Source organism: Lagopus leucura, unplaced genomic scaffold (genome assembly GCF_019238085.1).
Source record: "Lagopus leucura isolate 7727_CA_CO unplaced genomic scaffold, USGS_WTPT01 Super-Scaffold_650, whole genome shotgun sequence".
NCBI classification, from domain to species: domain Eukaryota; kingdom Metazoa; phylum Chordata; class Aves; order Galliformes; family Phasianidae; genus Lagopus; species Lagopus leucura.
In genome coordinates, this window is record NW_024962253.1 from 944,859 (window position 1) to 960,874 (window position 16,016).

The window sequence follows — 16,016 nt, forward strand, 5'->3', positions numbered from 1 at the left end:
AAGAATGGGTTTTCCCTAGGTCTCTCCTAGTCTCTGCCCCAGATGCCAAAAGCTAGCCCAAAAAAACACCTAGAAGGTGAGACCTTGGGAGTTGTTTTTCAACCTGAGAGGGTGGATAAGGGCATCCTGGCTTGGCAGCTCACTCATGCCTATGTGACCAAAGTACATCACGCACGCACATAACTGCACCTCCTGAGTACAGAATGTGCCCCAAACATCTCAGCTGAAGCTCGAGTCCTCATCATCTGTGGGATTAAATGTAGGGAGGGTGTTGACCCTGAGCACGAAGCCCTCCCTGCTGCCCTGCCCTCATCCTTCATCCACCATCACCCCCACGTGTCCCTTCAGAGCTGGCGTTATTAGAGCTATTACAGTTTTCATTTCTATCATGAAGTGCTGAAAGATGTGAAATGGAAGGTATTAAACACAATCAGAGAGTGGAAAGACTGTGTCAGCCAGACCTGCAGGCATGATAAGAGGTTTTGCCTGTTTTTCCTCCAGATGATTGCCGCTGTCTGGCAGTGGCATGAGCTGGAGTCCAAGAGAAGGAAGCAAGTGCCTGCGTCCAGCTCAGGAAGCATTGAAGAACTGCCTTACCATGGGGCAAGTGCCTATGGAAAGTCCAGTGCCAGCCTGTTGCTAGCATGACATTAAAAGCCTCCGATAAGAAAAGGCAGGGAGGTATCAGTTATACATCACCACCACCTGCTGGTACCACAGGAAGGGTCCCAGTCACCAAGGATCTGCTGGTATGGACACCCCAAAAACCATCCGGCACCCCAAAAACCATGCAGCAATTCAAAGCTGTTGCATTCTGCAGAAGCACTGCTGCCTGCACCAGCATTTGAAAGCATGTGTGCATCCAAATCCTGTGGTCAGGAAGAATCAGACGTGGCTGGTGAGGGGAGGATTAAAGATTTAAAGAAAGGTAAAATAACTAAGGCCTTGCTTTCAGGGCTTGAGGAGAATAGGGATTGTCAGTTTGGCTTGCTCTAATTTTTCACAGAGATTATGAATCTGGTGGTGAGGGATGATAGCATTGCTGTGATGCACTTAGGCTCTTGTAAGCCTGTTGATCTGCCCTGCCTGACAATGGTTAATAAACCCGAGCAACACTAAATCAATGTGGCACACCAAAAAGCAGCCAGTAAGGGGGCCCAGATATAACTAAGGGAGCTCCTCTGAAGGAGCATTTCTTTTTCCACCTTTCTTTTAACTTCTTTTTACATACTGGAATCTATAAAGTCTTCCATGACACTTCTTCAGCCTGACTAAGCTCAACCCTTAGCCTGTCCTCATAGCAGAGATGCTCCAGCTCTCTGAGCATCCTTACGGCCTCCTCTGAATCAGCTCCAACAAGTTCACATCCTTCCTGTACTGGAGGCCCCAGAGCTTGGTGCAATACTGCAAGTGGGCCCTCATGAGCAGCAGGGGACAATCACTGGTCCATGTCACCGGTGAAGTCACTGAATAGTATGGGTCCCAGACTCCTGAGGGACACCATTGATTACTGGTTCCTACCTGGACTTTGAGCCACTGACTATAACTTCTTGGATGTGGATATCCAGCCAATTTCAAATCAGATTTTAGCAAATATTTCTTCTCCAAAAGAGTGGTCAGGCATTGGCACAGGCTGCCCAGGTGGAGTCACTGTGCCTGGAGGTGTTCTAGAACCATGGGCATGGTGGGGATGAGTTGGCAGTTGAATCAGATGATCTTAGTGGCCCTTTCCAACCTTAATAATCCTATGATTCTGCCATTCTAACATTTTATCCCTCTAATAGCTCATCAATCAAATCCACATCCCCACTGGCTTTCATGTTGTGAGGGACCAGATCAAAGCCCTTGCACGAGTCCAGGTAGACGGCATGTGTTGCTCTTCCTTTGTCCCCCAGAGCCATCACTCCATCCTAGAAGGCCACCAGATTGGTCAGCATGCTTTGCCACTGCTGAAGCCTTTCTGGCTGCCTCTAACCACCTACCTGCCTTCCACATGCTTCCACATAAACTCCAGGAAGACCAACTTCTCCAGACAATCAGAGAAATGCCGAAATCAGGATCCTGCCTCTGCCCACCTCCCTCGTCCATGCATCAGGCTCCTCTGCTCCTGCCCTTTGCCTCAATATGGCCAGTCACTTTGAACGGAAACACTTTTTCATCCAAAAAATGCCAGTTCATCAAAATACTTCCCAAGAAAAAGTCACTTCAAAGGAATTTCTCTTTTCAAAAATCTTGTGGGGAAGGAAAAAAAAAAAAAGACATGCAGTGGTTTAACTATCCTGTTTCAACAGCTTTAAATGAAAAAATAAATCTTTTTTTTTTCCCCATGAGTGCCAAATGACTTTTCATTTAGAAATGGAAGATCATTATCATCTTCAAAAAAAAAAAAAAAAAAATCAAATAGCAAAGGGTGACATCAAAAGAAAATCTCTGGAAAACGTTAGAGTGAAACAATCAGCTGGGTCCAAAGCAGCAGGCGGAGCTCGGCTGTGCCCTGCCAGGTCTCGCCATGGTTATAATCCCTGCTTGGGATTCCTGCTTCCCGGTGAGCACCTCAGGGAAGAAGAGCCATGCTAACTTTGGGCAGCTCTTTCCAACTGGACTTTGCCCTCTGGTTGCCTTCAGTTGGGGTACATGCTGGCAGCCCCCGGCTGTCACCCTCAGCCCTCAGCTGTTACAGTTTAGGCTGAGTGGGGAGCGGGAATGCCAGCAATCCAGCATCCAGAAGGGGATCCAGGCCGTGCTCAATATCGAAAGAAGAAGGGCTTTGAAAGGCGTACACTCATTTTCCTATTTCGTCCTCTGCCAAGAAAACTGGGGGGATGGAGGAAGGGGTGAACGGGTGGGGGAACAGCAGAAAAAATGTCTTGGCTGGGCCCTCTGTGCCTTTTATCTCATGGGCAGCCTGCCGAGGCAGGGTCTTCCCCTGCTGAGCCTGCTGGCAGATCAAACAGAAGTGGAGAAGAGTTATAGCCCCCCCACAGACCCCTCCCGCAAGGAAGTGAGAAAAGGAGAGGAAGAAAGAGCAAACAGCCCCATGATGCCCACGGCGCTGTCCCAGCCAGGAGAACTCATTCCAACCCTCTCAGAACTCACAGGTGACCCCCATAGGGACCCTGGGGAGATCTGGAGGTGCCCCCATGGAGGGGAACAGCACTGCTGCATGGCCTCCAACAAAAGGGAAAGTCCCAGCATCTCCCTGGGTCCTGCTGTGCCTGCTTTGCCATCATGTCAGACCATTCTGAGCCAGCTTCGAGCAAACAGCATAATTAAATGCCTTTATTCCAAGGACTCCCTCTGTGTGTTTGTGTATTTGTGGATTAGCTGCTAATACTGTAAGAGGCTTTATTGAAACTAAATTGATTTCTTCTTTTTTTTTTCCCCTCTCTTCTCTTCCCCTGTATTTTCTCCTTCCTGCTCACCAGCCCATGGGGACCATCGCCTTCACCAATAAACAGCAGAGTAAGGACTGCAATGGGGCAGCAACCACAGCAAACCTCTAGGCAAGGAGAGCTGAGGGTCTGATGCTGAGAGCTTCAATTGATGGGGGGACATGGCTGCAGGGTACAGTGGCACTGGCTGTGTCCATCATACAAGCAATAAGGGATGACTTTGCCAAACGTGCAAATTTGTACAGATCTTGACTGTGGCATTTTTTTTTTATCTTGTGGGCTTGTTAACTCAAAGGTTACAGCAGATTTAGGAGGAATTCCCTGCCAAGTAGGCTCAAAAGACATGAGTTGGCAGCACTCAGCATCACACAGGGATCACACCAGCCCATGGTGATGGGGAGATGCGAACACCTGGTCACCAGGAACACCCCGAGGATCCCAATAACTCCTCAATGCAGTCAGTAAAAGTAATGAGGCTAATAAAGGCAGTCATTACCAGGCAGCAATCTGTGTGCCTCTCCAGGCTTCCCAGGATGGGGCACAAACTGATACTGCACCTTCCTTGTTTCTCGTTCCTTCCCTCCATCCCTCTCCCCTCTCCTTTCCTGGGCAGCAGGAGTGGAGGCCATAATTGAATGTGGCTGGGAGCAACATGAAGCAAAAGGCTGTTGAAAAAGAGAAGAAATGAGGGTACCTGTGGGATTACATGAGCCAGAAAAATGCAAAGCCTGCTTCCAGCTGCCCATAAAATAGATGCCGTCTCCTCTCCCATTGGCAGGGTTTGGCTGCACACAAAAAGGCTGGGAAGAGGATTTTTATGGAATTTATTTATAGGCTGGACGAGCAGCCATGTGCGTGTCCTGGATTTCTGCCTCATACCATGTGCTGGGCATGGCAGCAGCAGACGTGGGGACAAGCAGCAGGGCTGGTGATCAAGTCATGGCCATTCATGGGACTGTCCCTGTCACCCTGCACTGCTGCATCGTCAGCTCTGATGGATGTCCCCAAGGAGCCCTTCTTCTGCATGTCAACAAAATAGGTTTAAAAATGTCACCAAACTCCATGCAAAGCTCCACAGTTGACACTTCAAGGAGCACATTTCATTAACGGGTGGAGGGGAGAAAAGGGAGAAAGGAGGGGAGGAAAAAAAAAAAAGTAAAAAAGGAAAAGGAAAAGATTACCTTGCTGAATTAATCAGGCTTCACTGTAATGTTCAGGCTCGGATTTTATTTCCTGTAATAAGCCCATTAATACGGGTGTCTATAGCGCGGGGCTTTTAGCAGCAGGCACCATTAGTGTAACAAGGAAGGGCTAATAGAGTTTTATTGGAATTTTTACTCCGACATCACAGCCTTTTAAAACAGCTGTCTCAATAGGCATTATTATTCTGATTAACATTTAGACAGCACAAATCATAGTGATGCCCTTGGTGTCCTGCAGGTTCTATCATAATCACTGCAAAGTCCCCGACGCGATGGCTGATCCAGGCTGGGGGCTGAGGGGGATTCGGATGTTAGCGGGGACAAGGGCTTCATTTCTGTTCTCCTGTGCCAGCATTTCTAAGGAGCTGGGGTAGGTCCTGCTGTTACCGACACGCAGCAGAAGCAGCTGGAATCTGACGGTTGCTTTTTGAACATCCCTGATCCTTGGGGAAACTTGAAAATGGGGTGGAGACGGTTAAAAAGCAGCAGGGGGTTATTTATGAGGGCTCTCTGTGATGGAGCAGTATGTCCTCAGCATCAGGAAATTTGGGATGATGGGGCAACTCCCTGCTTACTGCCCACATGGTCACTGCAGGGTGATGCAGCTCAATCGCTGCCCATTTCAGGTGCATAACACGTAAGATTACATGGGGCTGTGTTCCCAAAGCCCAGGCAGAGCCCAGACACCCAGCAATGCTCTGGGCTGCCCAGCGTAAGCTGGGTGCTGTGCCAAGAGTGGTTCTGGGTGGATTTGGGGTTTTGGTTTTCATTCTCCTGGCATACCATGGCTGTCCTTAGCAGGGAGCTGATTGCTGCAGGGCACAAGGGTGTTCAGCATCTGCTTAATTTTTTGTAATTATTTTTCATGCTAAGTGCCTGATGGTGTCTTTCAGATAGAAACAGAGGGGCTTGGGCCGTTCCCTTTCCCCAGGAGCTACAGGGCCTTCATCTCTCCCTTCCTTCTTCTCTATCCCCCCCCCACCCCTCCATCAATTCAATCACAGGCAACTGGAGGCAAGGGGAAACTCAACAATAAAGGCAAAAACAACAGTAAAACTGGAGTGAAATGACAGCCATAAACCCTGTACCGGCAGGGACAGTAAAAGTGCAGTTTGGCAGGAGCCAGCAGGCCTGCACTCATACTTTCTTTTTTTTTTTTTTTTTTCTTTTTTCCTGATTAAAACACTCTGGTCACAGATTAACTTCTTTCACGCAGTATTTATTGTCTCACCTGTGCTGGGAGGGAGGGAGTTGCTCTGGGCGCGGCAGAGTTTGGGCTTCAGAGCTGGCACCAAAGGGGCCCCAAGCACTGTGACAACCGTCACACCGAGCCTGCAGACTGCGAGGCCGGGGTCTGGTGCAGAGCTGGATCACGCTCAGGATCACAGCAATGATCCTGCACCCAGTTCCATCTCATCTGCCAAAATCATACCCTCCCTGTGATGCAAGCACGGCTGCATCTCTCCTGGCTGTGTTTTTCCATCTCTTCACACCCCACTTAAAGGTACCAAGCCCCTAAAAATCCATTCCCTTCTTTCTACAAATCCACCTGATGTCCTTCCTTAAATCTTTCACTTTTTTGAGGAGGGAAAGAAAAAGAAGAAATTAAACAAAACGAAGCCCTCATAGTGTCTTGGCATTATTTCAGCAGTACCTGTGCTCCTCAGCACACAGCACCTCCCCAGCTTTCATCCTAAATCACAGCACAACAAACAGGCTGTTCATTAGGTTCTGTTTAATTAAGCAATACAGATCCTGCCCTGATATTTACAATCCCACTTGCTCTGATTTATTAGAGAAAGAGTCTCGTTTTTAAAGACGGTGACTGTAAAGTTTAATACCGCTTGACTTAGTGCAAGTTTCATTTACGGCCCCAGGCTGACGCACGGCAGGCCAGGCTGAGAGCTGGTGGGCTATTAAATCAGAGCTAACTGCGCGTGCAGGGGGATGACGAGCCTCGTTACAACCGGTTCAGCGGCTAATTACCCCAATCTGGATTCCCACATTTAAGCCAATTCGTTGCCACTTTTCCACGGCCCTGGGGAAGAGCTGGGCAGGGCGTATGATTGCTGTGAGCGTGCACTTGTTGCAAGCAAGAAGGGAAGCAGGGGGTTGCATTGGTGGTGGTAGTCACACTAACATGCCGCCATCCACCACTTCCTCCCAAAAATTCTGGGACCTGCTGGACATGGGGGAATAATGATAGGAATGTCTTATGGGCTCTGCGATGGGGTCATCAGGGGCAGGATGGGGACACTGGAGGGGATAGGAACAGAGAAGTGAGGATGGAGACACTGGATGTGATGGGGACATCTGGAAGAGATAAAGGGAACATCACAGGGAGGATGGAGACAGCATCCAGCCTTCCACTGGCAGGGATGTGGAAGCAATGCATAGACAGGGACATGTGGCACTTCCCACAAGGCACTGTCTTGAAGGTAGCAGATCAGTCCTGTAGAGGAGAATCTCCCTGCTTGCAAGAGATTTCTGGCCCCCAGGGGACCACTCTCAGACTTCAAAACTCTACGGGCCTCATTAGGGAGTTATGAGAATGGCTCTTCGGTGACAATTAAAATAGAATTGCATGCGGATGTGGCGGCAGATGGTGCTCCATACACTGGGCATCCCCATAGGACAAACCCCCAGATCAGCTGTAAGGCATCACGGAGGAGATGAGGCTGCAGGGGGGGGCAGAGCATGGAGCTGCCTGCCGCATTCCCCGGCCCACACACCACATCCAGCCCCACGCTGCACCTCACGCTGCATCCCGAGCACCCAGGCAAGCAGGATGAGGGCTGTTTCCCCAGACAGTGAGAAGGAAGAGGAGCAGTGAGTTTGCCAGCTTCTACCCCTGCCTAGGAGATGAATGCATCTGGGGCAGCCTCCTGCCTTCCACTCCTCAGCCTGCAAGGCAGCTCAGCAGGCCCAGAGCTCCCCCCAGGGAGGACGAGAAGGCAATGCAAAGACAGCAGCGAGCAGCTCATCCCCTGCAGCCCCCAGGTTACCTCCCAGCAGCTGTGGGTCCTCCTAACAGGCCAGAAGCCAGCAGGGCACAGCCAGAGGCACTTTGCTTGCGGGTTTATTGGGCAGCACTTCCAGTTCCACCAGTAAGACCAGACTGGGAGGAAGACAAGCCCTTTGGCATAGAGACTGCAGGGACGTGACAGGATGAGGGCTGGGGAAGCCACAGTCCATGAGGAAGCTTGGAAGAAGCTGACAGACCTCAGCCGAGCTCTTCGTCTCAGGCCTGGGCAGCATCACACCGTCTCCTGAGGCTTCAGCTTATAGTGCACCTCGGGGAGGGCTCTCAGCCGCTCTGCAGCCTGCAGGGACCAGACACAAGGCTGGGGCAGCTCAGCAAGCAGCCAGACCACTCCCTGAGCTCCCTGTGCCAGGCCAGCTCCTTACCTGCTCAGGGGTGAGGTCCCGCTGTGCCTGTGCTAGCATCTCATAGCCCACCATGAACTTGCGGACAGTGGCAGAGCGGAGCAGTGGTGGATAGTAATGGGCATGGAGCTGCCAGTGCCCACAGTCCTCCTGCAGGTGGGGGCCTGTAGGGGCTCCTGAGCAGGGTACAGGGTCAGGTGTGCAACGGGAGAGATGAGGACAGAGGGGCAAAGGAGATGGAACACTCACCATGCCAGCCCATGGAGTAGGGGAAGGAGACTTGGAAGAGGTTGTCGTACTTGATCAGCAGCCGCTGCATGATGGAGGCCAGGCCTGCGGGGTTGGGGGCAGTGAGTGCACCCAGAGCTGGTCAGGACCCCCAGTGACACTAGGCACTGGTGACAAGCCCGAGGGATGTGCCAGCCACTCCCAAAGTCAGCACCCCAAGAGCATGGAGCATCGTGTCCTTCATTGTCACAAAACCCCATAGAGCTCCCTCCCAAAAAATAGCCCAGGGCATCACTCACTGTTCCTCTCGCTGTCACACAGGTCCCGCAGGCGGAGGACATGGCGGCGGGGCAGGAGCAGGGTCTGGAAAGGCCAGGTGGCCCAGTAGGGTACAACCACCAGCCAGTCCTCATTCTCCACCACCAGCCGCTCCTGTGGGACACAGCACTCAGGGAATGGGGACAGGGACATCCCCCACTTAGGGACAGGGGGACAGCCACATCCTCACCTTACGTTGAGCCTCCTGCTCGGCGTACTCCAGCAGCATGGGCACACCATGCTGGCTGTGGTGCTGCCGCTGTGTCCGCTCCTCCAGGCGCGCCTCGTTGGGGAGGAAGCTGCTGGCCCACACCTAGCAAGGACACAGTGCTGTGTTATCAGCTGTCCCCAACGAGCTGGCCCCATCACATCCCCCAGGCACTCCAAGATCACGCCACAGCACCTAAATCCAACCCTACAACCAACCAACCACGGTTCCGTGCTGCCACCAGGTGGGCAGTCCAGCATGCAGCAACCACAAGGGACAGTCCCCAGCAGAGAGGGGACAAGAAGGGGACTGACCCCACTGCGCTCCCATCTTCCAGGGGGCTTTGTCCTAGAGCCGCCCCTGGGGTCACAGCCTCACCTGGCAGTGCGGGTGTGGGTTGGAGCAGCCCATCATTGCCCCTTTGTTCTCGAAGATCTGTGGAGGAAGCAGTGTAGGGGGTGACAGGTGACAGCACCCCCATCCCCACTGCGGGGAGAAAATGCTGTCCCCAGCATAGGGGGAAACCAGCACAGGAGAACAAAAGCCTGATACATAGAGGCACCAGGTGAGGTTGAGGGACCCAGCCATGGGGCTCCAGCAGCACCTCCCCTGTGTGCCCCCCAGGGATGGGGACACGTCTCCTGTCCCCAACAGACCTGCACCCAGGGGTAGGAGGCCCCCAGCTCTGCCTCCAGTTCTGCCCACGCATCAATCACCGCCCGGATCTCCACCAGCGACATCAGGGGCAGTGTCAGGTCGGAGTGCGGGTGGAAGCACATCACCTTGCTGAGGAAAAAGCCCCACATGGGTGAGAGCCCCAAAATCAGAACAGGATTGCAAAGGAAAGCAGCAGCGCTGCCTGTTGCTAGAACTGGAGCACTCACCACACACCACGGGCAGCTGCCGCTTGGAACAGGGGGTGGCCACTGTCATCTGGGGAGGAGAGAGAGAGTAGAGGGGGAATTTGGGCAGCGTCCACGCCCCTACAGCCCCCCAGAACCTCTGCAGGAATTACCAGGCTCGGGGGCATCTGGCTGCAACGCAGGGAAGTCATTGGGGAAGACAAAGGTGCCCTCGTAGTTCGGGTTGACCTGTAGCGGTGAGAAATGGAGTCTGGGGATGGGGGGTGAGGCACAGAGGGAGAAACAGGATCAGGGTGCCCCATGTTACCTCACCGTTGGCCCGGGTGGCCCCAGGGCAGAGAGGGTTCTTGGGGTCCCAACGGGGCACGTTCTCGGGGGGGGGCTTCTCCAGCTGTCCGTGCCAGGGCCGCTTCACACGGTGCGCAGACACCAGCACCCACTCATCCCGCAGTGGGTTGTAGCGGGAGTGCTGGTGCTCTGTGGAATGGCAGCAGGGTCACTGAGGGGGCATGAGTGGGGGTCATTCCTGAGGGACATGACTGGGAGGACACGAGTGGGTTGGAGATGTGAATGGGTGGACACAAGCAAGGGACACGATTGGGGCAACACGGTAGGGAGAACTGAATGGGTGAGTGTGAGCGGAGTAGGAAATGAGTATGGGACGACAGTATGGAGACTCAGGTGAGGGAGGGGACATGAAAGGGGAACATGAGTGATAGGACTCAACTAGGAGTACGCAAGCAGGGGTGGGGACAAGTGCTGGATACAAGTTGGACAACATGATTGGGGGGACATGAGTGGGAACCACAGGTGGGCCATGGGCACAAGTGTGTGAAGAGATGAGTGGGGAAACATAAGTGGAGTCACTGCTGGGGGACACGAGCAGGGTGGTGACACAAGTGGGGCACGACTGAGGGGGAGGTAAGTGGAGGAACATGAGGCAGGAGAAGCTGTGGGGGAGGCTACTACGGGGACACGAGTGGGGAGAGACGAGTGCGAGAACACGAGCGGAGTGGGAAACATCTAACGAGGAACACGGGCGGTGGGACTCGAGAGGGGTTAGGGACTTGTGCGGGGACCCGAGCGGTGGGACAAAAACGGGCGACAGAAGCGGGGGACACGAGCGGGTTGACACGAGCGGGGCGGGGACTGCCCCTCCTCCCCGCCCCGTGCTCCCCGGCCCCGCCGTACCGCTGGCACGGAAGCCACCTTCGCCTCCCCCCGCCGCCGACTCCATGCCTCCGCCGCCACCCGGAAGCCCCGTCCCCGCCGGGCGGTCCCGGCTCCGTCCCGCCCCTTCGCGCCGGCGCAGCGCAGCGGCCGGGAGCGGCGTGGTCTCGACGGGGCGGTCCCGGGTCGTCCCCGCGGGCGGGGTGGAGCGGCACGGCGCGGCGGGGCGCGGAGAGGAGAGGAGAGGCGACATGGGGGTGGGGGGGCCGTGGGTGCTGCGGGTCGGGCTGGGGCTGGGAGCGCTGGCCTTGCTGCTGCAGGGGCTGCGGGGCTGGTTAGCCTGCAAGCGGTACGAGTTCCAGCCCGCCGAGATCGCCGAGCTCGCCCGACACCACGCGGGTATGTGGGGGTGGGGGGAGACGGGAAGTGGAACCGAGAAGGGGAAAGGGATCGGGAAAGGAGCAGCGGTAGGGGAATGGGGGTGGAAGGCTTTGTTGCTGGGGGGAAGTGGTATGGGGACGGGCATCAGCTCCCATGGGGAGTCCCGTAGAGTCACAGCAGAAGCCTGCACGCTACTGGGACAGGGTCGCCGTCACCTCGGGGTCTCGCTCTAGCTGGTGCCGGGGGGGGGTCCTGGGGCTCTCAGTCCCATACATCCTTCTCCACCAATTGGGGAGGCAGTGGGGCGGGGACTGGGAAAGGAGTGTTCTCCAGGCAGAGCTGCCAAAGGCCATACCGGGACCCCATGGCTAAGGATGCAGGATAGAGAGGCTGTTAGGTCTTGGTCCATGCCAGGGATTCAGGCTGACCCCGCTATTGCAGGGCTGGATCATGAGCTGGCTTTCTCCAAGATCATTGTGGAACTGCGGAAGAAGCACCCGGGCCACATCCTGCCTGACGAGGACCTGCAGTGGGTGTTTGTGAATGCGGGCGGCTGGATGGGCTCCATGTGTCTGCTGCATGCCTCCCTCACTGAGTATGTGCTGCTCTTCGGGACAGCCATCGACACTGGGGGACACTCAGGTACATGGGGCAGGGGTGTCTCTGTGCTCTTTTAGCCCCTCTCCTTCTGGGACTGTCCATCCCAACGGCTGGCAGCCCTCTTATCTCTGCAGGGACATGATGAGTGGTGCTTTGCCCTTTGCAGGTCGCTACTGGGCAGAAATCTATGACACCATCATCTCAGGCACTTTCCGGCAGTGGAAAGAGGGAACCACCAGAAGCGAGATCTATTATCCCGGTAAGCATGACATGAGGGCTGCAATCCCCGTCCTGCAGTATGGCCACTCTGTACTGTCCTGCAGCCTCTTCCTTCCAGCTGGCAAGAGCCTAGAGAGAGGGACAAGGCGCTCCATGTCTCCTCACCACTAAAGTGTCAACAATAGAGGGGTGGCTGCAGGACACAGGGAAGGGCTGGGAAGGGGCTGAGCACTGCATCTCCCAGCCCCACACATCTCCGCTTTGGGCATGATGTGGGACAGCTACTGGGAGTGATGCCATTTGTGTTGGCAGGGGACACCATCGTGCACCAGGCAGGAGAGGCCACGTCAGTGCAGTGGAGTGCAGGCACCTGGATGGTGGAGTACGGCCGAGGCTTTGTCCCATCCACACTTGCCTTCGCACTGGCAGACACCCTCTTCAGCACTCAGGACTTCATCACCCTCTTCTATACCCTGCGCGCCTACACCAAGGGCCTCCTCCTGGAAGCCAATGCCTTCTTCAGCACTTTGGGCTGCTGAGCCTGGCTGGACAGTGTGCCCCAACAGCCTTCCTCCCCCTTTCTCCTCCTCCCTCTCTGGGCTGCAGATCCCACAACCTGGGGATGAGGATGCTGGTGCATCCAGCACCAAGCAGTCCCTGGGAGGTTCCCCACGTGCCATCTGGGTTGGCAGGCAGCTGCGGCTGTGGTCAGCACAGAGCACAGTGTCCAGCTGGCAGCTCCCACCGTTGCTTCCAGGTGCTGGCAGCACACAGTGTCCCCAGGCACCGGGGGAGGATGCCCAGGCAGTATGGGGATGATCAGCCTCTGTGCTGAAGGTCTGTTCTGGCACCTATCCCTGCTGTGTCACCTGCCCCTTGAGTGGAAGAGATCCCTTCCTTGTGCCTCCCCCTTGTTTTCCCCCCAGGGGGGACAGCCACAATCTGTCGCCTTAACCAAGCATGGCCTCCAGGCTGTGCATATATTGAGTGTCTGCGGGTGCCCAAAACTCTGAATCAGCTCAGGATGGGACTTTGCCCCTCAAAACACTTCCCCTGGCTGAGAGCCAGCAAGGTCCCCAGCCAAGTGGGGGTGTGCACTCTGCTCACGGCCTGATGCCCGTGTGGGCTCAGCAAAGGGCTTCCAGCTCTGTTCTGTTCCCAAAATACTCTGTGTCCCCAGGCCAAAAGCCTACAGTACATCTCTCCTTATCCCTCCAACTGGCAGCCCTGTGCATGGGCTACATTGTCTTTTGTCACCCCGGAAGAGATGGCAGTAATAAACATCATCATCCCACCTGCTTGGGTGTCTGGTGTGTGCAGAGCCCCCAGCATGAGATATGGGTCTGGGGGCTCCTTGGGGACAGCCGTGGGGGCACAACAGTGCAGAGGGATAGGTAGGAGTGTGGGGAGAGAAGGGTGTGAGAAGAGCATGGAAGGTGATCCTGGGGTGCATGGGCTATGCACACATGTGCAGGGCTGCAAGCAGTGCCCTGTGTGGATGTGCATTAGCTGTGCATAGGTGTGTGTGTGATTAAAAATGTGCAGGTGGATAGAGGGCAGGTGTGTGCACATGTATGCATATGCAGAGCAAGCATGCATCTATATGGTCAGGAAAGGCTGGTGCCGGGGGGGATCCTGGTGCACAGCACATAGCGCATGTGCATGGATGTATGTAGGCAGAGAAGCTGTGTGCGTGCGTTTGTGCACCTCTGTACACGTGCCCCATTCAGGTTCACAGGTGTATGTACATGCACACATGTGCACATGCCTGTGTTTATGTGTGTGCTCCACAGGCCTGTCGAGGAACATGAGTGATCCTGCTCTGGCCCACACAGGAAGGCGCTAACTCAGCAGCTCGTATCAATACTGCTCCACTTACAGCGAAGGCCACGTAATGAAAATCCGATGGGCACGCTGGTGGGAGTAAATAAGTATGCCATTAAAATGAGAAAATCAAAGCTCTGGACAGGTCTTTTCTCTTGCCCATTGATTTCTTTTATTACGGAAATATTGCTGCTAAATAACATTAGTGTGAACAATCTCAGCAGTGTTTTCAGTAGCACCTGTGTCAATAATGCCATGGTGAGCAAGAGTCCCCATGGGGCTGCCCCAGGGGTGCCCTTATCACCTCTAGGTGTGTTCAGCAGAGGAAGGGAGCAGCTCAAGGGGTTTTGGTGAGGGTTGTCCTTAACCACCATTTGATTCACATGGGGAAGCCGAGGCAGGGTGCGCGCTCCCCTGCTACCACTGACTCAAGCACAGCCCCTGTCCTGGGCTGTGGATTGTGTTCAGAGCGCTTCAGCTGCCTGCACCCAAGCACCAAGTGACCCAGACACATGGGAGGGCTGCAGCTTTTGGCACACAGAAGCCAAGTGGGGATCCCAGGGCACCTCAGAGGTGGCCAAAGAGACTCTGTGATGTGGGTCCAGCTGCAGCTCCTCAGAGCCATCACAGGACAAATGCACTTCGCTGCCCAACACGCACCTTCACGCTGCAGCCTGCTCTATCTTGCTGTCCCTCCACACACAGCGGGTATTGATCAGCCCACAGGATCTATTTCCCGATTCCTCCTGCAGTATCTCTCTGCTCAGAGTATCTCTCAATCTACTCTGCTGTCTGCTGTGCCTTTCTATACCTACAGTATCTACCTGTGCTGCTTCCACTGCAGCCATCAATACACATTTTTCTGGGGGATTTCTCTTTTCTCTCCAACACTGCCAGATCCCAGCAGTGTACAATGCATAGCGGGTGGAGGGAACACGGCCCTTGCAGGTCCAAACAGGTACAGTCCCCATAAGGTGATGGGGGACACGTCAGTCTGGTGCACAAGAGGATGGGCACAGCCCAGCACAGGGGGTGCCAGCACCCTCGGGTGCACCAAACAGAGGGGCTGCAGCCCATAATCTGGTGCTGGAAGTGCTGGGAAAGGATGGGCCGAGGCGGGCTACAGCTGTCCAGCCTCGAAACAGGATGGCCGACAGCTGCTTTATCTCCTGTGCAAAGATAAACAGCGTCCGGGGGCCCTGCGGGGTCGGAGTGCTGCACTGCCGCACGAGCCCCGGGCAGCACAGCGGTGAGCTGCCGCTGCTCCCAGCACAAAGCGGCAGTGCAAGGGTAGAGGCTGCAGGATGCTGCGGATCCTGGACCCAGCCCACGGGCAGGGCTCGTTTTACGGGTCAGGACTCGGCGATTGCCTCTGGCTTCAGCCCCCCCTTTGTACCGCCCAGTGACAGAGTGCACACCACCCCCCCGGACACACGTGCGTACACACCTACCTGTGCACATAGAGCACACGCCCACCCCTCCCGACATGGATCGCTGCAGATAAGCACACAAGCCGCACACACCCAGCCCCAGCACGTCCAGGTAGGCACATCATTGTCCCCAGCGGTGTGAAAACGTGTGCACACACAAAGCACACACACAAAGCACTCATGTTCAGCTCCTCCAACAATGCTGCACGTGTGCATGTGAACAACTCTGCACAATGTATGCACTCTGCTCCTGTGGGGTGAATGCACACCTTAAACACCACGTGCATGCACACACACACACACACACACACACACACCATCTGCACAGACTGCCCCGCACACTCACACACACACACAAGGAGTTCACACACAACTACAGGCGTGCTGACACCCTACATCACACACACACACACACACACACACACACACACACACACACACGGTGTTCACTATCCTTGCTGTGCACGAATGCACGGATTTCCGGCAAAGCAACATGCAGATGCGTGCAGGCAGAAACCTTCTGCGCCCATACACATACGCAAGCAGAGCACACTCCTACAGAGGAGCACAGATCCCCGCACACGCACACACAGCCGCTCTAGCAGCCTCGGGCTCTGTGATCTCCGCGGGCCGGTCCCGGGGCTCCCCTGGGGCTGCGCAGGTCCGGCCCTCCCCGGCTGCCTCCCTTGACGTGCGCTAGCAAATGGGAGCGGGGAGGGGTGTTGCTGCCTGCCTGCCACTTGTTGCAAGGAAAGAAAAAAAAAAAAAAAAAAAAAAAAAAAAAAAAAAAAAAA

At 54.9% G+C, this 16,016-nt stretch overlaps 2 protein-coding genes across 4 annotated transcripts; one reads left to right on the forward strand and one right to left on the reverse strand.

Moving 5' to 3' along the window:
* Positions 1 to 6,314: 6,314 nt before the first annotated feature.
* GALT (galactose-1-phosphate uridylyltransferase) lies at positions 6,315 to 10,864 on the reverse strand. Of its 2 annotated transcripts, none has more exons than XM_042862417.1 (11): positions 10,790 to 10,864; positions 9,906 to 10,075; positions 9,751 to 9,826; positions 9,620 to 9,668; positions 9,518 to 9,521; positions 9,114 to 9,170; positions 8,718 to 8,840; positions 8,509 to 8,641; positions 8,231 to 8,314; positions 8,003 to 8,157; positions 6,315 to 7,917 (listed from the first exon to the last, which is right to left on the reverse strand). In XM_042862417.1, exons 1-11 carry the CDS (start codon positions 10,833 to 10,835, stop codon positions 7,852 to 7,854), a joined length of 963 nt encoding a protein of 320 aa, XP_042718351.1. In that variant the 5' UTR covers positions 10,836 to 10,864; the 3' UTR covers positions 6,315 to 7,851. The 2 variants fall into 2 exon arrangements, with proteins under 2 accessions (XP_042718351.1, XP_042718350.1); XM_042862416.1 differs by having other exon boundaries at positions 9,392 to 9,521.
* A 155-nt stretch (positions 10,865 to 11,019) lies between these two features.
* SIGMAR1 (sigma non-opioid intracellular receptor 1) lies at positions 11,020 to 13,926 on the forward strand. 2 transcript variants are annotated; one of them, XM_042862419.1, is made up of 4 exons: positions 11,020 to 11,167; positions 11,591 to 11,791; positions 11,916 to 12,008; positions 13,762 to 13,926. In XM_042862419.1, exons 1-4 carry the CDS (start codon positions 11,020 to 11,022, stop codon positions 13,812 to 13,814), a joined length of 495 nt encoding a protein of 164 aa, XP_042718353.1. In that variant the 3' UTR covers positions 13,815 to 13,926. The 2 variants fall into 2 exon arrangements, with proteins under 2 accessions (XP_042718353.1, XP_042718352.1); XM_042862418.1 differs by lacking the exon at positions 13,762 to 13,926 and adding an exon at positions 12,281 to 13,262.
* Positions 13,927 to 16,016: the final 2,090 nt, after the last annotated feature.